The sequence below is a fragment of the Onychostoma macrolepis genome, chromosome 01 (assembly GCF_012432095.1).
Source record: "Onychostoma macrolepis isolate SWU-2019 chromosome 01, ASM1243209v1, whole genome shotgun sequence".
Lineage (NCBI taxonomy): Eukaryota > Metazoa > Chordata > Actinopteri > Cypriniformes > Cyprinidae > Onychostoma > Onychostoma macrolepis.
This window is the reverse complement of record NC_081155.1, coordinates 30,177,508-30,198,683: the sequence shown is the minus strand read 5'-3', so window position 1 is coordinate 30,198,683 and position 21,176 is coordinate 30,177,508. Positions and strand designations below refer to the sequence as shown.

At 35.3% G+C, this 21,176-nt stretch overlaps 1 protein-coding gene across 4 annotated transcripts in view; it reads left to right on the top strand.

Moving 5' to 3' along the window:
- Positions 1-20,682, top strand: part of tmem131l (transmembrane 131 like) — a 49,367-nt gene extending 28,685 nt beyond the window's left edge. For 2 of the 4 annotated variants that reach the window (XM_058771784.1, XM_058771807.1), the window contains 25 exons: positions 1,736-1,794; positions 1,900-2,005; positions 2,108-2,210; positions 2,907-3,051; positions 3,406-3,576; positions 3,722-3,791; positions 5,076-5,196; positions 5,345-5,414; positions 5,554-5,663; positions 5,955-6,021; positions 6,132-6,247; positions 7,208-7,350; positions 8,951-9,137; positions 9,494-9,679; positions 9,775-9,921; positions 10,543-11,077; positions 11,204-11,334; positions 13,084-13,217; positions 13,969-14,145; positions 14,273-14,351; positions 15,325-15,434; positions 15,534-15,663; positions 15,763-15,839; positions 15,941-16,077; positions 20,157-20,682. In XM_058771784.1, coding sequence (XP_058627767.1) covers positions 1,736-1,794; positions 1,900-2,005; positions 2,108-2,210; positions 2,907-3,051; positions 3,406-3,576; positions 3,722-3,791; positions 5,076-5,196; positions 5,345-5,414; positions 5,554-5,663; positions 5,955-6,021; positions 6,132-6,247; positions 7,208-7,350; positions 8,951-9,137; positions 9,494-9,679; positions 9,775-9,921; positions 10,543-11,077; positions 11,204-11,334; positions 13,084-13,217; positions 13,969-14,145; positions 14,273-14,351; positions 15,325-15,434; positions 15,534-15,663; positions 15,763-15,839; positions 15,941-16,077; positions 20,157-20,489 — 3,644 coding nt within the window. In that variant the 3' untranslated portion in view covers positions 20,490-20,682. The remainder of the gene's footprint in view (positions 1-1,735; positions 1,795-1,899; positions 2,006-2,107; positions 2,211-2,906; positions 3,052-3,405; positions 3,577-3,721; positions 3,792-5,075; positions 5,197-5,344; positions 5,415-5,553; positions 5,664-5,954; positions 6,022-6,131; positions 6,248-7,207; positions 7,351-8,950; positions 9,138-9,493; positions 9,680-9,774; positions 9,922-10,542; positions 11,078-11,203; positions 11,335-13,083; positions 13,218-13,968; positions 14,146-14,272; positions 14,352-15,324; positions 15,435-15,533; positions 15,664-15,762; positions 15,840-15,940; positions 16,078-20,156) is intronic. The other 2 variants (XM_058771800.1, XM_058771793.1) reach the window with 2 other exon arrangements.
- The last annotated feature ends 494 nt before the right edge of the window (positions 20,683-21,176 follow it).

Below are 21,176 nucleotides of genomic sequence, written 5' to 3'. Positions count from 1 at the left end.
ACCAGAAAACATTTTTCAGTTTGAACACATTTGTGGTGTCACTGGGCAGTTTGTTGCGTGGCCGCTGTGTCCATCATGTTTTCACACTCCTCGTGTGAGATTGGCATGATTCTGTTTTAACACGTTTCCACTCACACTTTTTTGTTTGGACTCCTGGATTGCACTCATGGGTTCATGGGGCCCTAGGCGAGATCATAAAAAATGCATCCTAGTGGTGTAAAATGTCATAACACATAAATAGCCTCAGAATCACAACAATATTATTATTTTTTTTCTTTTTAAGAGAAAACACAAACATATTACTCTCTATATAACTATATAATTGGTTATCTAATGCAACAGATTCATTGTAAACAAGCAACAATTAAGGCAGAGAGATATGCAAAAGCAAACAGGCCTACAAGTCTTCGTTTACACTGCACCCAAAAATTCTTTAAGACAATCTTAAAATGTTACAGAATATTTTAATTTCATATAAATTCTGTTCTTTTAAACTTTCTGTTCTTTAAAGACTCCTGAAAAAAATGATTCCACCAACTTAATAATCACCAAAACTGTTTTCAACGTTAAGATTAAGAAGGAATATTTCTTGAGCACCAAACTAGCATATTAGGATGATTCTAAAGGATCATGTGACACCAGCTTTGCCATCACAGGATTGCATTAGTTTAAAATATATTAAATTAGAAAACTAAATACTAATTAATTATAACAAAATCTAACAATATTGCTGTACAGTATTAAAAAAATAATAAATGCAGTCTTGGTGAGCATAAGAGACTTAAAAAAAAACAATCACATCCATTCAAGCATTTAAACTTTTTAATGTTAGTGTACATGTTATTAAACTCTACTGCAGGGTGTCAAACTCAGTTCCTGGAGGGCCGCAGCCCTGCAGAGTTTAGTTCCAACCCTGTTCCAACACACAAAACATGTAGTTTTCAAATAAGCCTGAAGGACTTGATTAGCTGGATCAGGTGTGTTTAATTAGGGTTGCATCTAAACTCTGCAGGGCTCTGGCCCTCCAGGAGCTTAGTTTGACACCCCTGCTCTACTACATTTGAATTTACTACATGTACTTATGTCCGTTTCATTATTGTAATTGGAAATATGCTTTTTAGTTTAGTTTTAGTAACATGCCACTGAAAATGAATGCACACTCTAGCGTAGTAATGTGACTCAAAGCACCTTGAGTTTTTCATTAATTTTCATTATTGAATAATCTAATGAGTCTATACCACAGACATGTGGAAATAATCTCTGCTTTCAAAACCATCAGCCTACGATAATGAGCATAGACTCTCTTTCACTTCCTTATTGAAGTGTTTTTACTCTACTCTTTTTATCTGATGCATAATTGCTTAATCACTCAGGTATGAATGAATAAAAATAATTTAGTATGAAATTTGAAAGAATGATTTTAGTGAATTAACCCAACAGCATGTTCGTTTTCAAGGAAAATTCTGCTCTGAAATGTCCTGGGCTAAAGTGTCGTTTAAACACAGATAATGAGATAGAAAGGAACCATAACTTCCTAGTTCATGAGTTACACCTACCTGGATTTGAAACTTTTTTTTGCTGCTTGGCCACCAACGCCCAACAAATAACTTTCCCTGGTATCATAGCACCACCTTGTGGCTTTCCTACTGTGCACTCTTTTATTTATTTTTTCAAGTTATGTGTAGTGTGGACCCATTTATGAATTATATTACAGAATTATGTATTTTTATTCCAGCAGATCCCAGAATAGGAGTGTTCATGTTGAACTCAGGGGTTAAAAAGCTCTTTGTTAAGGTATGTGCACAGCACAGATTCTAATGAGGCTAATTATGCATATAAACTGAAATGGTTTATGAACATGTGGATCGTGCTGCATGACATGACTTGTGTCTTTTTAAGGAGATCCAACTCTTGTCAAGAACAGACAGCAGTGTAGAACTCACTGAAGTGCTGCTCAAGCCTTCCGCTACTAATTTCACTCAAGTGGCTTCACTCTTCTGTAGACGTCAGTAGCCTAAAATGATCATGTGTATTCTGATTGTTCATACTGGACATGCTATGATGTTAGCCGTGTTTATTTCATTGTCTTTCACTTTTTTGTTTGTAGGCTCTTTGTCAGCTAAAAGTCAAAGGTGTTCAAGTCAGATTGGCCTGCAGATTTTAGCAAACAGAACAGTGAATTTATATCCACTGCTAAAAAGCACACACAGGTAATGATTTCTGTGTTAAGAGTGTATTTACTGCAATTTACCATAATGCTTTTATCATTTAACATTATCTGTTTTTAAATCAATTTAAATCACCATTGGACAGCAAATGTACAATAGGCCAAAAATAACTTTTTTCAAATGTTATGTAATAAAAACATAAATACACTACTGTTCAAAAGTTTGGGCTCAGTACAATTGTTTTTAAAGGTAATTAATAAGCAATAAGCAAGGATGTTTTAAATCGGTGAATACTGGAACACTGAAGACTGCTGAAAATTCAGATTTGCCATCACAAAATTATTATTTATTTTTTTAAAGCATTTGAAAATCTTACACATTATAAACTTGTGTAAGTGAATGGTAGTGTACTTCCTTCAACTCTTTATAATTAGGATATAAAATATATAAAGTAACCTAGTAAATGTTGTCTTCATGATTTTTGATGCAGTTCTACTAAATATTTGGTTGCACTTTATTTTACAGTACGTGTAATTACATGTACTTACAGACGAAAGTACTGGTAATATAAGGTAACTACATGGGGTAGGGTTAGGTTCAGGGTTAGTACCTAGTTATTACCTAGTTATTACCTAATTGTAATTACTACATAGTATGTACATGAGGAACAGGACTGTAAAATAAAGTGCAACCAAATATTTAACCTTGTTTTTAAAAAGTTGTTCCTCTCTGTTTCAGATGGTCCAGCTCTGAGCTGAGTTCTTTAGTTCAGCTCAGACAGAAGCAGAGGGGCTCAGGGCATGTTGAGCTCTGGCTGTCCAACCCCTTCCCCATTACCTTCAGAATCACTAACATCTCCCTTTCCCAGCATAAACTCTTTAAGGTAATGTTTACCTGAACAGAAGAGACTTGAATGTCCAGTGACCACATGACTTTAGAACAGATGAATGGATGGCAGGACACATGGCGACTAAATAAAGAATGTGGATTTTTTTTTTTTCCTGCTTTGAAATTGAGATAATGAGTAGTTGGTGGGCTAATGACTCTGTTATTTTTTTTGTTTGTTTGTTTTGTTTTACTTTGTCAACGTAGTACTTAAAATACACAATAAAAACTAAATAATATAATTGCTTTTAATAGTATACAAAAGTACAATTCACAAAAATAGTAGCCTATATTAGTCCGAACTATACCGTTTTTACAGCTTTACTAAGATGTAAATTTTCCCAATTTATAGTTTGTAAATTTGACAAAGTCCCTGGAAGTGAGCCCTGGTAGCTGGAAGCTTCTGTCTCTTCTGCTGCTCAGCAAATCTTTACCCATAAACCTCAAAACCACAGTTACCCTGACAACCAGTGTAGGGGTTCCAATGGAGCTTCACATCCAAACGTATTCTTCTGCCTCAAAGGTAAATCTTGAGTACATCAGCATAAAAACTCTTAAATAAGAGATAAGGTTCACGTCCTCTTGCTGTGTTGACGGAAACCTGATGAAGGATTAAATTCATTCTTTACTGCATAGACAGAAGAATGCATTGAAAATGTTTTCCTCAGCAGGGAGGTGTTATGTTTGAGTCTTCTGAGGAGTGTGAACGGCTCTGTCCTCTCCGTTTGTCCAGATCAGGTGAGGCAAACACACCTGAACACGTATAAGTGTTTTTGTAGAACAGTGGATCTTAACTTTTTTGACTCCAAGGTCCACCATTGTCCTAAACAATATTCAAAGTTTATGTTTTGAAAACTGTTTTAATTTAGTTTCTGTAAATGAAAAAAAAGCCCTAATAATTAATATAAAATAATTCATCAAAATGATTACATTTAACAATGTTCTGCAAGATTCTCTCACTTTTTACTGACTGAATTTACATGACTCTTCCAGTCCATCATGATTTACTGGACAAAGATTAAGGATAAAGCACCAAAAAAAAAAAAAAATTATTCACAGCTTCTACCCAATAAATGATTTTAGAGCTTGGCGTAAATAGCCCATGGGATTGCAAGATTTTTTTAATTTGCATGATTTATTCAGGTCTAGAAATCACGATTTTAAAATGCTCCTAGTTTGTGGAAAAGCAGTGTAAGCAGTGTTTTTTTTTTTTTATTTATTTATTTATTTTTTTTTATTTGTTTTGTCCAGATTCTATTATAGTTTTTATTAATACTTTTAATTCATTTTTATGAATATATTTTTCAGGTTTTAGAATTTTTATTTTTTTTCCTTCGTTTTTTTTTTTTTTTTTTTTTTTAATGTTTTAATTGAATTTAATTTAATTTTTTTTTGGTAACACTTTAGCATAGGGACAAATTCTCACTATTAACTAGTTGCCTATTATCAACATATTTGCTGTTTATCAGTACTTAAAGCACATATTGTGCATGATCATATTCCACATTCCTAATCCTACCTAATACCTGAACTTAACAACTACCTAACTACTAATAAGCAGCAAATTAGGAGTTTATTGTGGCAAAAGTCATAGTTAATGGTTTGCTAATAGCAAGAATTGGACCTTTAAATAAAGTGTGACCATTTCTTTTTTTAGTATTATAGTACATGTAGTTAAACTACATAATTAAACATGCTGCCTTGAACTAGCTTGAACTAAATGTAGTTTACATTTCTTATATTTTTTTGTCAGTTAACATTTATTTAAAGTAAAAAAATGGTTTATGGTTTTAGTTTGTTTTACTTTTCTATAAAAACCCTCTGAGGAAGTAAATTTAAAAAATAAATATTTAATAATTAGTTGTTTCAGCTTATTTTATTGCTTGTTTTGCCTTATTTTAAATCATCTTGAGGCCCCCTAGTAGCACTGTTGTAGTCACATATCAAAACCTTGTACTAAAAATTGATTGAATAGTTTTTGGCATACTAGTTTTTGCATTTTGTATGTGTATGAACTTGCAGGACATGTTGAGTGGCAGCAGTCCCTTCTCCCAGAATCCTCCTCATCTCTCTGGAGAGTGGACAGCAGTCTGGCCTCTTCACTCTGTAGCCGTTGGCACTGTAGCAAAGAGCTTTCTTGCAGGTAAACGTGCTTGAATGTAGAAACAAACATGTGGGGACAAATAGGCTACTCATTTTGAATGCTTTTTAAACATATGTACGTTCACTCATCTTGTTTTGTTTTGTCTTGTGTGTGTGTGTGTGTGTGTGTGTGTGTGTGTTTTATTTAGGTGGCCCAGACTTCCTGCAAACTACTCTTCACCTCTGGACTTTGGGGCCACACCTGTCAATGATAGTAAGGTATGCCAAACACTGATAAAAGAACAAAAGGAGCATCTTTTGTAAGAATCTTCAAATGTCAATCAAACATGCCACCTTTCGATGCATTGCATGGAATTTTTATCATTGTTTGAACTATTAATGTAAATCACTAATCCAGGTGAAGAACTTCACTCTGAAAAACCCGACGGGTTCAGTGGTGTCTGTGGAGATACGAACCCTCTCCTCATACCCAGTTCCGCTTGAAGCCCTCGACATGTTGACCAAATGGTACATACTGTAAACACACACTCATATGGCCTAAATTCTGTTCTGTCAAAAACCATTACAAAATAAAATATAAACAATATAAAATTTTATATTTAGTACATGTAAATAAGACATTGTATTTACACACAAATTACAAATTCTTATTTCAGTTTTAGTTATTTTAGTACTTCATTTTGTTTCTATTAGTTCCCAAGGCATTTCTTTCTTTTTTTAATAGTGTTAGTTAGCAGTAACAACATTGTTAATGAGAAATAACATCTGAAATCATATTATGTATACATCTGTTTCTAGGTTTAATATTAGCCCACTGTCTGTGAATATCACTACAACAGAGTTTCTTCTATTGGCTACTAATGAGGTGAGGTCATGATTTTTGAATAGCCTTGTTAAGCACATTGAGTATATCTTGGGTAGTTAATGTGTCTTGTGGTAACTCTGGTTATAGTGTACTCATGTTTTTACTAACAGGAAAGTGAGAGAGGCAGTGTGTTGAGATTCCTTCTTCAGCCGTGGGAGACAAGGACGGTTTCTGTGGCGTACCAACCCACAGAACACAAGCATGTTACCTCACTGCTCCTCATCAGGTACTGCTCTGCCCAAATGAGTTGTAACTGAGTTATTAATAAAGGGATAGTTCACCCAAAAAAGAAAATTCTGACATTAATTACTCACCCTCATGTCGTTCCAAACCTGTAAGACCTTTGTTCATCTTTGGAACACAAATTAAGATATTTTTGATGGAATCTGAGAGCTCTCTGACCCTCCATAGACAGCAAGGATATTACCACGATCAAGGCACAGAAACGTAGCAAGGACATAGGTAAAATAGTCCATGTGACATCAGGAGTTCAACGGTAATTTTACGAAGCTATGAGAATACTTTTTGTGCACAAAGAAAACAATAATAACATAATTTATTCATCAATTCTTCTCACTGAGTTGCCGTCTTCCACCATTTTGGAGAGTATCCCAGAACGTAATCAACATAATCAGCGTTGTTTACGTTCAGTAGACAGCGCGCGCATGCATTTCTGTTGGTTGATCGTGGTAATATCCTTGCTGTCTATGGAGGATCAGAGATCTCTCTCATTTCATCAAACATATCTTAATTTGTGTTCCGAAGATGAATGAAGGTCTTGACAGTACTGCGATGCATGGTCATGAAAAAACTGAAATTATCAGGAAGTTTTTTTTTTTATTTAAAAATTTCATAATTGGTTCACAGTTGTGTTAGTGATCCCCATCCACTAAGCGTCGTGGGCATTTATAGTAGGAACTTTGTATGTGTGATATAATGACATGATGCAACATTTTGACAACATTTGCTTTTTTTTTTTTACTTTAACAATTACACACAAAATGTTTTGACTTAAGGTGCGGTCACAGAATGCTGGTTGGTCTGAAAGTGACTTCTGTGCGAGTAGTTGCATTACACTATTGACCGCGGCTTTCCATGTTGCGGTTGTTGTTTTCTCAGTGTTTCTATGAGTTTCTATGCTAGTTGTTAGCACGCAGTAATTGTGGCTGTGTCTGTTTGTTAACAGGAACAACCTGACCGTGTTTGACATGGTTCTGGTTAAAGGATTTGGGGCAAAGGAGCTCCTGAGAGTAGGAGGGAAGCTCCCCGGGCCTGCAGCCTCACTGCGCTTCAATGTGCCCCAGTCAACACTCATGGAGTGCAAAGATGGTGAGCTGAGCTTCTCCTGTCGTTTCTAAGAGTTTGTTGAAAATACACTAGTGGTGGTAGGAGTAGTGATTGTTCTCAAATTAATTGTTCTTATGGTTTTTTGTTTGTTTGTAATGAATTCAGTAATTTCAGTTACATTGATTACACTCTTAATCTAAAATACTTATTTGAAGTACCCTTTGAGATTTAAAGTTAATATTTTAATAATTTTACAACACATTTACATGTCTTTAGCCTGTGAAATTTCAAACCATATTATATTATGGTTATACTTGGCCATATGTTATTAATGAACAAAAATCAATGAAATGCATACAATTATACATGCTTAACAGATCACTTGTTAAATATTCACATACCTAGAAATATGAGATAATGTGCTTGTTAAAGATTTTTTAATGAAACTTTTAATCATTGTAAACTATCTGCAAGTACATGATCATATTAATTGAAAGTTTAATGACATTCATAAACATTTCGATTTACATTTGAATAACAATCTGTTAATCATAAGGTAATGTTTCTAAGTTCCTTAGTAAACATTAAAAAAGATCATGCTTAACGGATCATTAGTTAATGCTTACAAATGTCATTAAACTTTCAGTTCTTACAACAATGCAGTTTTTAAAAATCTACAAATTCTGACAAATTAAGCAATGATTAAAAGCTTGTTTGTTAATGTACTTTTGAATGCTCATTAAACTTAATTTTCTTATATTACCTGCTGCTCTTTTTTATGTTGACAAATGTTGTTAAAAAATAGTAATAGTAATTTTAAGCACTTTACCAACTTTTCATGTTAACAATATTCATTAGACTTCTACTATTTTCACATCTTAACAAATCATTTATTAATTATTTGTTTGTTTTTGCAGTACCCAATCGAAAGACTATTCATCACTTGTAAATATTTACTAATCATTAGTACTTTTACGAGCAGTTATCTCAAATGACCTGAATTCACCCTATTTATGCATGCTTACATATAATTTATTAATCATTTGTTAAGGTTTTTGCAGTACCCAATCTAAAGTTGAGACTATTCATAATTTGTAAATGTTTAGAAACGTTTACTATTCATTTAGTATCTTTATGAACAACGTTTGTGTAAAGGTTGGTGAGTTAAGTTTTGCTAAATGCTTGCTAAAGACATCAAACACATTGTAATGTGGGTGCAAAACATGGATATTCCTTATGCACCCAATAGGATATTCCTTGAATCATACATCAACAGGAGAAAACAAATCAATTTTTCAAGAGAACTTCATTTATTTATCAAAACAATGTAATATTAACAGATTGAATTGTGTTCCCTTATAGTGATCAAATTAATCCCTGTACACTTCTGAACTTAACCAACCTTTAAATCTACCAAACCTGTCCCTAACTGTCTTATAGCAGCAAAAATGTGCATTAACAAAAGCTTTTAATCATTGTATAACATCTGTTAAAATTATTTGTAGAGTACATTTAGGTAAAACATTTGAATATGTAGTAACTAACGATCCCTTAAGCATTATAATATTTGTTAGTGATTTGTTAATGAAATTATTACAAAAGTGTTACTGCATGTTTTATTCTCTTTGTTGTCTTTTCACAGGTTTAAGATCAAGTAAGCCCTTGTTTGCCATCCAGAAAAGCTTTAAAGTGGAGAATGCAGGCGAGTTGCCATTGACTGTAGTATCCATGAACATTAATGGATATAAATGCCAAGGTTATGGCTTTGAGGTGCAACACTGCAGATCTTTCAGAGTGGACTACAACTCGTCCTCAGAAATCACAATTGCGTAAGTCTTGAGAGTGTTAATGTGAAAGTGCATGTTCCTGCTTATTTTCAGCTGATTACACTACTGTGCATACTATTCAATATCAGTATTTTAAGCAAAGTGCAGATCTTATTATAACCTTGTGTTGTTCTAAACCTGTATGCACGGAAACTGTTCGGTTTCCAACTTTCTTAAAAATAACTTTCATGTTCCACAAAATAAAGAACAACTTGAGGGTGAAGAAATATACTGACAGAATTTTCATTTTTGGGTGGACTGTATGATTTATTCCATGGTCTATATCTATATTACACCATATTCCACAAGATCTTTTTTTTTTTCTCCTCATCTCACTTGTTCTCTCTGCATCTTTCTAGATTTACTCCAGACTTCACATCTTCGTGGGTGATCAGAGACTTGACCCTAGTGACAGAACGTGGCTCTCTTTTCCACTTCACCCTTAATGTGACTCTTCCTCACCACATGCTGCCCCTGTGTGCTCAAGTGGTACCAGGACCCAGCTGGGAGGAGTCCTTCTGGGTCATCACACTGGTCTTCACCTGGTTAGCAGTCCATATACGTACTTAAACCAACAAAATGTCACCCTGTCCATGTAAATGCATTCTATGCATTAATATAAAACCCGTTCTCTCTGCAGTTCCTCTCTAGCTGGTGTGTGTCTGATGGCTTTCCATCAAGCTCAGCACATTCTAAGCGAGTTCTCCACACCAAGTCCACGCAGCAATCACAACTCTGTACCTCGTGAAAATAGTAGTGTCAACCACATCTCCTCAAATGGTGTCAGGTGAGACAGCATCACTCTTTATTATTAGGGAATCACACACACATACAAACTTATTTTCATTGTCTTCAATTAATTAGTTTGACAGTGCTGCTCCATACTACTCTGGTCCTTTGAGTGTTGTTTTTTTTGTTGTTGTTGTTTTTTTTTTAACATTAGCTTAATTAAAAATATTATTATTATTATTTTTTTTTTGGACAGGTTTATATCATTGCACTGTATTTGAAAGGTGTATTAATAATTAATAAAATCTAATTGTTATTATTTCTACTACTAATACTATAAAATAATAGATACTTATTTTATAGTATTAGTAGTAGAAATAATAACAATTAGATATATTAAATAATTTAGTTTATTATATGAAAACTATTTTTTATTATTATTAAGGCATTGCTTGTTAATATTTTTCTGTGTGAATTATTTTTATTTTTTTTTACCTGGGAATCTAAGCAGCAGTGATATAATGTTTTGAAGAATCATATGGCAGTTCAAATTGCTATTGCAATATATTACAATTGTTTAATTATTTATTTTTGCTTGATACTAGTTGGCTGTATATTTTAGTCAACTTATGTGAGTTAGATCCATTTTTAATTACTCTGTTCTTTTTTTTTTCTTTAGTAGAGGAAAAGGGAGTTGTAAGAACTACACTGACACAAGCCATCCCTCTGACAAAGGCAAAGGGAGAGGATCTCCAGCCGTGGCCAATGGGACAATTCGGTCACAGTCCTCATCCAAGAAAACTTCTGGAGGTTCATCCCAACCTCCAAAGAAGCAAACTAAGGTGTCGTTCCTATACAGTAGATATAAAAATAGCCCTGCAACTGCTGTTGCTAGTGTTCCTGCTTCCTCAGACTTTTGCAGTCCTCCCACCGATGAAGATGGAGATCGCACATTTGAGCTTGACCCAGAAGTTTGTAATAACAACAACAATAACAATGACATATTAGATGAAAACCTTTTCCCAGCTGAGAAGAAAGAGCACTTTAGAGAATCCAGAGAGGACCAGGCATTGCCAGCTGATATGTTTCCTATGGAAACACTTCCTGGATTACCAGAAAACATCCCAGTAAGCAGAGTCCCTCAGCCTAGAATGGAAAACGAGGAGTGTAAAAGAAAAAATAATGCAGAAAAAGGGGATAATGCAGATGAAGAGGTAAGAGCCATAATACAACATAAGAGGATGACCTTTTTTTTACACTGCTAAAATCTGCCTCTTTGTGAATATTTTAACAAAAGATTCTCAGTGTTGACAAATGAATTGTTTGTGGCCCTCACTCAGAAGACAGAAAGAGGCAGCAATCAGAAGAAGAGACCAGAGAAAGATGCAGAACTTGGAGTGTCAGCCACCAACACCAAAGCAAAGAAAAACACAGGCAGGAGTCGCAGGAAGGCAGCTGAGCTCATTCCTGGGTAAGTATCTGCACAGTTTAGCTTTAAACCTTCAGAAGTTAGTGTAGGAGTGTGAACTGACAGCAAATTGACTTGATTTATGATTCACTGGATTTTGATTCAGTTTATTTACGCTAAAAAGCATGGCCACACTATGATTGCTTTAACTGTAATTGTAACATAGCTTATTATGTGTATATATACTAACAATTATGCCATGGTCTGTCTGAATACTCGATTCTGATTGGCTGGCAGGTGTTGATTAAATTCGTCTAACTGAACAGGTAGTTCCAGGTCAGTTTAATCACGTTCTATATTAATGCGCTTCCTATAAACATTGGTAACCATAGTAACATACAGTTACAGTTGAATAGTAATGCAGACGAAAATAACCGTCATTTTTATCGTTCCGGTCAAATATCGCAGCGCAAATATTATTAACATCTTTAATATGTGAATGCTGGGAAATGACCATGGCATAAAGGGGATAATCAACGGCTAGCTGTGCATTAAACGATTTGAATGCACTTTGCGGAGGTTCTTCGCCTCCACGTCGTGCATTCATATCGTTTAATGCACAGCTAGCCGTTGATTATCCCTTACATATACTATTTTAACAACTCATGATTAATTTGATTTTTGTTATATTAAAATCAGTTTTATAAAACGGATAGTTCCGGTCCTTGATTCTGATTGGTTGAGCCATGTTCGAAGCCGTTGTAAATTACACTACAAACCTACACCTTTGTTTACTTTGTGTGTTGCTTGGCAACCACTTTGTTTCAACCATAGTTATATATACGTAGATGCCTCAGCGACTGTTTCTATGGGCCTCTATACGTGAGCCGTCCGCCATATTGTAGCGGTCAACTTGATGTCATTCACCATAGTAATCACTGAATATTCAAAAGATGCCACAATCCTGCACAGCCGATTGGTCTGCTAACCCAACGGCTCTGTGCGAACCTACAGTATAGTGAATGACATCAAATGGACCGTTCCAATATGGCGGCCAAATCTACGTGTCTGGAGCGGTCGAATAGGGTGTGTATATATATGTCTATGGTTCCAACCACAACTACAGGAACTACAACGGCTTCTTGGGGCTTATTGCTTTAATTAACTACAGTATATAAATCACAATTTAAAAGTCAGATTTATGCATATGAATAAGAATTTTAAATGTATGATTACTGAAAAAAATACATCATACAAAAAAATAAAAGTTTGACAAAGTTTGAGTCCTGGCTCGTCGACCTTTCCCGATCCTGCCCCTACTCTCTCTCTCTCTCTCTCCCACTTTACTTCCCGTCACTGCTATACTGTCCTATCAAAATAAAGCCAAAAATGCCCAAAAAATAAATAAAATATAATAAAAGAGCTCTGAGGCGATATGTTATAAATAAGAACTTCTAAAATGCCAATATTTTTGCACTCCCCTTACTGTTAAACATATTTAAGTACAATTAAAGAATCGTTTTGTTAAGTATACATCATTTGTTTTATTCTAAGTTTAATTTTATTAAATGTTTGAATTTAGTGTATTGTTTGTATTTATTGAATGTTGAATCTGTGTCTGCCATGAAATAGCCTGTGAAGATATGGCAAAATACTTAAATAGAACAGATATTAATAAGATATATAAATACAATTTAAAAATTCAATATACAAACATGTTAAGACATTTTTATTATTGTTAATATTACTTACTCTCTCTCTCTCTTTCTCTCTCTCTCTCTCTCTGTATTTTTCATTCTGGTAATCCAACAGGCTTCCTGAAAACAGCGTTGTCATGGTAACAGAGAGTGAGCGAGAATTTCAACGTAATGCTGCTAGAACCCGCAACACGAAACCTGAACAACCTAAAACAGGAGCCAACCCAGACAGCCCTCTCAAACACAGTGGTGAGGAAATGATTTCCAGCTGTTCCTGTGTCTCACCACTGTATGTGTGCATATCATCATAGCAGTGTCCCTGAACATCGTAATGTCACTGCAGTTGTTGAAGACAACATAAAACACATTTCAAAGTGCATTTAATTTGGATGGGAAGGGACATCTTATATCCATGAGCATTTGATTAAACTGTTTGCTCATGTTATTTTTTCCTGCCATATGAATTGTTTATTGTTTTCTATTTTAAAATGTAATTTATTCCTGTGATGGCAAAGTTGAATTTTCAGCAGCCATCACTTCAGGCTTTGGTGTCACATGAACCATCAGAAATCAGTGTGAATTAGAAATTTTAAGTGTTTTTACTGTCAGTTTTGATTAGTTTAATGTGTCTTTGCAGAATAAGTGTTTTTTTTTTGTTTTTGTTTTTTTACAATAAATCTTACCCCAAACTAGTGTATCCCAGTTTCAATAAAATAAATTAAGCAGCACAACTGTTTTCAGCATTCATAATAATCAGAAATGTTTCTTGAACACTATAAGCATATTCTAATGATAGACTGAAGACTGGAGTAATAGCTGCTTAAAATTCAGTTTTACCATCACAAAAATAAATTGCATTACAAATCACAAATTACAAAAACATAAAAAAAAGAAAAAAAAAAGACAATTATAATTATTCCAAACTTTGACCGGTTGTGTACTCAGCTGATCTACTCTCCCTGCCAGTTTTGTAAAAACTGTTTCTTTTACACAAACACAGGCACGTGTTTGAGCAGACCAAGGCGTAAATGTCCAGAGCGACGTCTGCAGTGGGAGTCAGGCTCTGACTCGAGCAGTTCATCGGGCAGTGTGAGAGCCAGCCGAGGGTCCTGGGGCAGCTGGAGCAGCGCCAGCAGCATAGAGGGAGAAAAGGACCCAAACAGACATCCCTGCAGGAGTAAGAGATCATGTGCTTGCTACACACTTATGTTGAGCTAAAAAGAAAACAGACACTTTTACCCACTGCAGTTTCCAGAACAAATTAAATGAAATAGTATTTTAACCCTTTTTTTTTTTTTTTTTAGGAGACAACATCCAGTACAACCCATATCCAAAAGATCGGGAATGTTACATGAATATGAACTACACCTACAAAACTCAAAGGTAAAATTCCCAGATTTTCTCAAAGGATTAGTTCACTTCCAGAATAAAAATTTCCTGATAATTTACATTGTCATCCAAGATGTTCATGTCTTTCTTCAGTCGTAAAGAAATTAAGGTTTTTGAGGAAAAGACTCCAGGATTTTTCTCCATATAGTGGACCTCAGTGGAAGCCAATGGGTTGAAGGTCCAAATTTCAGTTTCAATGCAGCTACAAAGGGCTCTACATGATCCCAGCTGAGGAATAAGGGTCTTATCTAGCGAAACGATTGGTCATTTTCTAGCCAAAAAATAAAATATATATACTTTAACCACAAATGCTTGTCTTGCACTAGTTCTACGATGCGCATCCGTGACTTCATGCACTACGCTGTCACGTTCTTCGTCTGTGTACTCTGGTTCAAAAAGGTAGAGTAGGGAAAAAAACTCTTTCTCATTTTCTCCTCCAACTTCAAAATGGTCCGACATCATTGTTTTACCTTGTTTTGTAAAGGGCGTTTGACTTTCTTTGCATGTTTGCTTTGTAAACACTGGGTTGGGTCTACGTCACACGAGACCTTTCCAATGTGATTTACGTGATTTGTGAAGTCGAACTAGTGCAAGACAAGCATTTGTGGTTAAAAAGTATATAAATTTAAAAAAAAAAATTAGAAAATGACCGATCCTTTCAATAGATAAGACCGTTATTCCTCTGCTGGGATCGTGTAGAGCCCTTTGAATCTGCATTGAAACTGCAATTTGGACCTTCAATAAGTTGGCTCCCATTGAAGTCCACTATATGGAGAAAAATCCTGGAATGTTTTCCTCAAAAACCTTAATTTCTTTACGACTGAAGACATAAACATCTTGGATGACCTGGGGGTGAAATTTATATTCTGGAAGTGAACTAATCCTTTAAGTTTGTTGTTTTTTTTATTCATTTGACTTGACTTAAGAATTCTGAAAGTGATTGATATATAAACACGTTTGTCCACAGCATGAACAATCTATATGTCAGGGAACCATGCCAAAGTCCAGAAGTCTGTCCCGCCCCTGCACTCCCTCACACCTTCGCTGATGTAGCTGCAGGTGTGGACAAAAACATTGGTGAGGGACATTCCCACGTTACACTTAAAAAGAGAATCACGGTTAAGATGTGTGACCATATATTTTATTTATGGGATTTATGCATTTTGGTTTCACCAGACATAATCAGCTCTAATGTGATCGAAGAGACGTGGTCACCGGCCTCAGTTCCTCTGACCAATGAATTCAGGTACAACATGACCGAAACCCTCCCGTTCGTCCCACAGAGTCCCTCATCAGTATATGAAAGGTATGTCTCATAGGCTATCTATCCATTTCATTTTTGACTTCATATTATGTGTCCATACCACAATCAGATTTAAAATTCTTATGTGTCATTACTGTGAAGCTTCCCTTGGAGCAACATGAACAGCCAATGTGCCGGTCAGTATCCCTATAGTGACCAGACCAACTGCTTGCCAACAGGTGAGGAGTTTTCTGTCTCGAGGAGTAAAATATATCACTGTACTACATAGTAACTAAAGGATGAGTGAACGTTTTCATTGTTTGTTTTTTTTTCTGTGAAGGTAATGGCAATTACCAAAATGCATTCTCATGCCATCAAAGCCAAACCATGACCCACAGCCATCAGCCAGTGTGGGGTGAGAATGGAACCCATGACATGAACTCCACATGGGACACTGGCAGTTGTGTGGGCAGCAAGGTGAGTGTTTGTTTTTGTCATGCACTTTCTTAAAATCATAAGGCAACAGAGTTACCTTGAAACGTATTGATATTTGAGGCAAGACACCCCAGGTGAATAGAATAAGAAATTTAAGTAACAGATATCACCATACTTCACCAGTTGATTGATTACATTACGAATTGCTGGCATTTTATGCATTACAAGTTTTTCTGAAATGTTATGTTTAAATATGCATATTAGGCATATTTTAATTTTATTGACATCTTACAAGTTTTTTTACAGAGGGATTTTGTCTTTATTACTCCATAAACTCTTAGTAGCCAAATAAACTATTTTTGCTTTATCTTATTTTGATACAATTTTGATGACACAGAGAAATGCTACAATTAAGGGTATACAATTTAAACAGTATCTAAATTAATGTACTTAATAACTGTAATAGGGCTGCAGCTAACGATTATTTTTATTGTCGACTAATCTCGCTTTTTTTTTTTTTTTTTTTTCAGATTAGTCGACTAATCTATCGATTTATTTTTCAATTAATCTATTTATTATTTTCTTATCAGTTGATTAATTCTTTAGTTAAACTATCAATAAATAATAACAGTAACTTCTGCTATATCTTTTAATATTTTATTCAAACATTTTCTCATAATTAATACTTTACAAAAAATAAATAATAACAAAGAAAGAAAAAAGAAAATAAAGATAAATGAAGAAAAAATAACAAGAAAAGAGAGAAAAAGAGAGAAATAATAATAACAATAAATAACTAATAAAAAAATACAAATGAAAGAGAGAAAATAAATAAAAAATAAGAAGGGAAAAAAATAAAAATAAATAATGAATACAAAATAAAAATTAAAGAAAGGAAAGGAAAGCAAGGAAGCAAGAAAGAAATAATAATAATAGGAAAGAAAGAAAGAATAACAGGGCAGTGATACAATACAAACAATAGAAATGCACTTTATGGCTGCATTCACAGTTACTGGACTGACAGCACAGCAGACTTGAAATGTTTTATTTATTCAGCAGATTAAAACATCTGCTTGAATATCTGTATGAATGAACAGCTGAAGTCACAACCGCATTCAGGACACTAGAGCAGTGGTTTTCAAACCCTGGGTCGCGACCCTCGGGTGGGTCGCCAGACTTAAAAAATGGGTCGCCAGCATGATTTAAGGAAAACGTATGTAACCAAGTTCAAGACTCAGGAAAGAAGCGACTAAATAACATAAACAACAAAACGAAAGTAACCGGCAGCCGCCTCAGGTCAGAATCAAATGTGTATTTGTGTTTGCGCTCTTTGCAGCGTTTTACATTGTAGCAAATCAGAGACATATCTGTTGGTTTCTATAACGCAGTGGCCAATCAGAGGAGCTTTAGTGAGTCAGAATCCACTCACCGCTCAGAACGCGAGTGTTCTTGTTCAGTCCTGAGTTCTGGAAGCTCGCGACGCGAATCCTCTGATTATAATGAACAAAATGTAGGTGATGTAAATAAGAGATTAATTGTGCTGTGTTGACAGATTCATTGATTATAGCGGAATTAGAGTTTGCGATAAACTGAAATGAGTGACAGCTTTTTAAGGAAGCGCACTTTGCGCGCTTTCTTTGCTGTATATAGCCTATTCTCCATTCAAAATTTGAATATAAGTTTCGTTTTTCATGCTGCTAAGAGGACCAATGTGGCTTACTTGCAACAAACTTTCGGAAGTGACGTCAGCATATTCTCTCGAAATCGCAATGACATTGTGATAATCATAATTATGGGCTGGACAAAATATGATATGTCAGAATAGATTCCAGAGCTGTACGGTGGGACTCGAGATCGGTCTGTAGCGCAGTTGTCTTTCCTTCCTTCCTTCTTTCTTTTCTTTATTTATATATATATATATATATATATGGGTCGCGTCAATTTAAAAAGAAAAAAATAGGGTCGCTCTGAAAAAAGTTTGAAAACCACTGCTCTAGAGTCTTGTTTTGTGTTAAACATGGCAGAAAAACAGTCTTAAGTAGGGATAACTGCAGGCTCGCGCAATGGGCGTGGCTAAAAGGTGCGATGCATCGACGCATCCCATGCTAATCGACGTGTTTTTATAATCGACGTAATCGATGACGTCGACGAATTGCTGCAGCTCTAAACTGTAAGCAAAATATTTTCTTGTTAACTGAAACTGTAACAGAGATTATGATGGCTCAGAGGGGGCTAAATAATAATAATATGAATAACAGTAATATAATATATTAATATTATTAGTTTAGAGTTTATTAACATTTGCACAGGTACGTTATAGTACAGGTACATTGGAATTCTTGTGCATTTCTCTGTCAGCTGTTGTAGAAAAAGCAAGGGTAAAATAAAAATAATTTTAAAGAAAAGTGAGAGCAGCAAATATTTCAAAAAGTGCAAAAAAGAGACTATGTACAAATAGACTTTCTAAATAAAATACACGTTTTAATCATAGACTGTAAAAAAAAATGGACGTAGTGACCGTGACGTCACCCGTAGGTTTCTGTAAAGCGTTTTTGAAGCCTAAAGTGGGCGGAGCCGGCCGCCGCCATCTTGGAAGCGCGTCACTCCCGAATAATCGAAAATGGGCAAAAAGGCGGGACGTGGGTGAAGCTGAGCTGAAACCACGCCCCTCTATAGTGACAGCAGTGCTGCCGTGCAAAGACTAAACACCATAACTTCGTTTTTGGTCGAAAATGAGTTATTGATCATTTTGGGACATGTGTTTAACATGTTGTATCATGGAGAAAAGCCCCGGAGAAACCAAGGCAGAACACAGTATAACATCAGTTACCATTTTGCAGACAGTGCAAAAGCAGAGTACAATATCAATATAGCCGTAAAAATCAAGTTTGAGATCATTTTCATTAAAACATCTAATTGCCAGATTCCCAGTGTCCTACCTATAATAATTTTTTTCTGTACAAATACAAAAGTTTCACACTCTAGCGAGTTTCACACTCTGGAGCAGAGCGGCAGTCCACCTGTCACTCAAGTGGCCACGCCCTTAATTATGCAGAACTTTAAGGCTTAATATAATTTAAACGGATGAGTTATAAAAAAATTCACCCCCCTCACAGTTGTCACGAAGGGCAAAATTATCTATATAGATCAAAAAACATTTTTGTACCAGGCTATAAACATGTTTTTTTCTGCTGTAAAGTTGGGCATTTTAACATGGGGAGTCTATGGGATTGACTCCCTTTTGGAGCCAGCCTCCAGCGGCCAGTCGATGAATTGCAGTTTTAGTCACTTCCGTGTTGGTTTCAAGAGAGGGAGCGGGAGGTTGCCGCTTGGTTTTAATATATTATTTCTTTTGTACTACAACTGCACTGTGCTATATTTAAGTATAGTAATTATTTTACTTTACACTGCAGTAAAATTACAATATTTATAACATATTTGGCAGAAAAGTAGAAAGAGACCTTTATTTATTTACAAACACTTCCTGCAAATGTAGTGAAATCTTCTGTCCACAAAAAATGCTGGAAATTATGTGAATGTGAAACTGCATGTTAAACTGCATTCAGCTGTGAACCAAGCTGAAAACACTGGGTCATGAGCTGCTCGTGTAAAAACACTGACGCTTGACTCTAAAACATACAGCGCAAAGGTTTATATACATATCTAATAAAAATATGCACATTATGGCCTCGCTGTTGGAGAGAAGACTTAGGGAGAAAGCATAGCTAACAATAGTGTATTTAAACTGCAGGAAATGTGTGAAGTGTTTTAAATATTTAGAATCAATATGCATCTCAATCAATATTTTTGAGAATACTGTAATGCAGTTGTAAGAGTTGGAGTCTCATGTTAACATTTAAACTAGTACATTAAGTGTGCAATATAAAGAGTTACTGATTCTTGAACTATTAATACCCACAACTTGCAAACAAGTGCAGAAAAACTGTTTACACTGGCATCTTGGTTTTTTTGGAAAAATTTGTTTGGATAGTATTATTCTGAGCTCCTTAGAAACACACCGTTTATTTTCCAGCCTGATAAAATGTGCGTAGTTTGTCTTCACTAAGTAGATGCTTGGAATATTAAAGCAATTTTTCCCTCATCTTTTTTTTTCCCCCTAGCCATACTTTTCAGGAACCAGAAGTCTGTCACCCATGTCCAGTCTATTTGGCTCTATCTGGACACCTCAAAGCGAGCCTTACCAGAGCCACTTCCACCCAGAGCGTTCCGTGCCGGTTTCGCCCCACACACCCCACACACCCCACACGCCCCACATGCCCATCTCACCCGTCGCACCCTTCAGCCGTGAACCAGGTGGCGCCTGCCCGGGAAAACAATACTCCAGCTTCAATCCCTTTGGACCACACATGAATTTGGACATATGGAACTCCTCTTCAAACCGGAGCTCCAACTCTCAGCTCTCCAATGATTCAGGCTACTGTGGGGATATGTGAGCGAACGGTGCTTTTGTTTTGAGTAATACGGAAAAACAGAATGTGCTTTTATCTCTGATTGGGGAAAATGTGAATATTCTTCTTTCTTTTATGTTTGATGTTGTGGTAAGGTTCAGCATTTTGTTGTATATTTTTCTAGATGTTTTGCAAGTTTGACCATTTGAAAATTAAAAAAAAAAAGTTTTGTACTTGATTTTGTGTTGTGAATTTCTTTAGGTTTGCTTTGTCAGTGGTTTAAATACTATAACATGCTAGTGAAAAAAAATTAAATACACTAAGGTGCCAAAAGGTGCCTTTTTGTCTAAATGGTTCTGTTTCACAAAAGGTTCTTCTTTCTTCAGATTATAAAAAGGTAAGAAAGAGATGGTTCTTTAAAGAACCTTTAACTGAACGGTTCTTCTATGGCATCGCTGTGAAGAACATTTTAAGCACCTTTTATTTTTAAGAGTACATCCTTGACAAAACATGAGCAAAACAGAATATTTTACATTTATGCAATCTAAAAATTTTCGAAACCATTTACATGTTAGAAAATAAATGTAAAATTGATATCGACTATTTTTCTTTTTGTTATTTTAAACTTGAGATCCATTCACTATAAAAATGGACCCTGCCTTCATGTCCCTTATATTAGTTTTTGCAGTTTTAAGCAAATCAAAAAATGGACCTGAAATGAATCGTGAATTG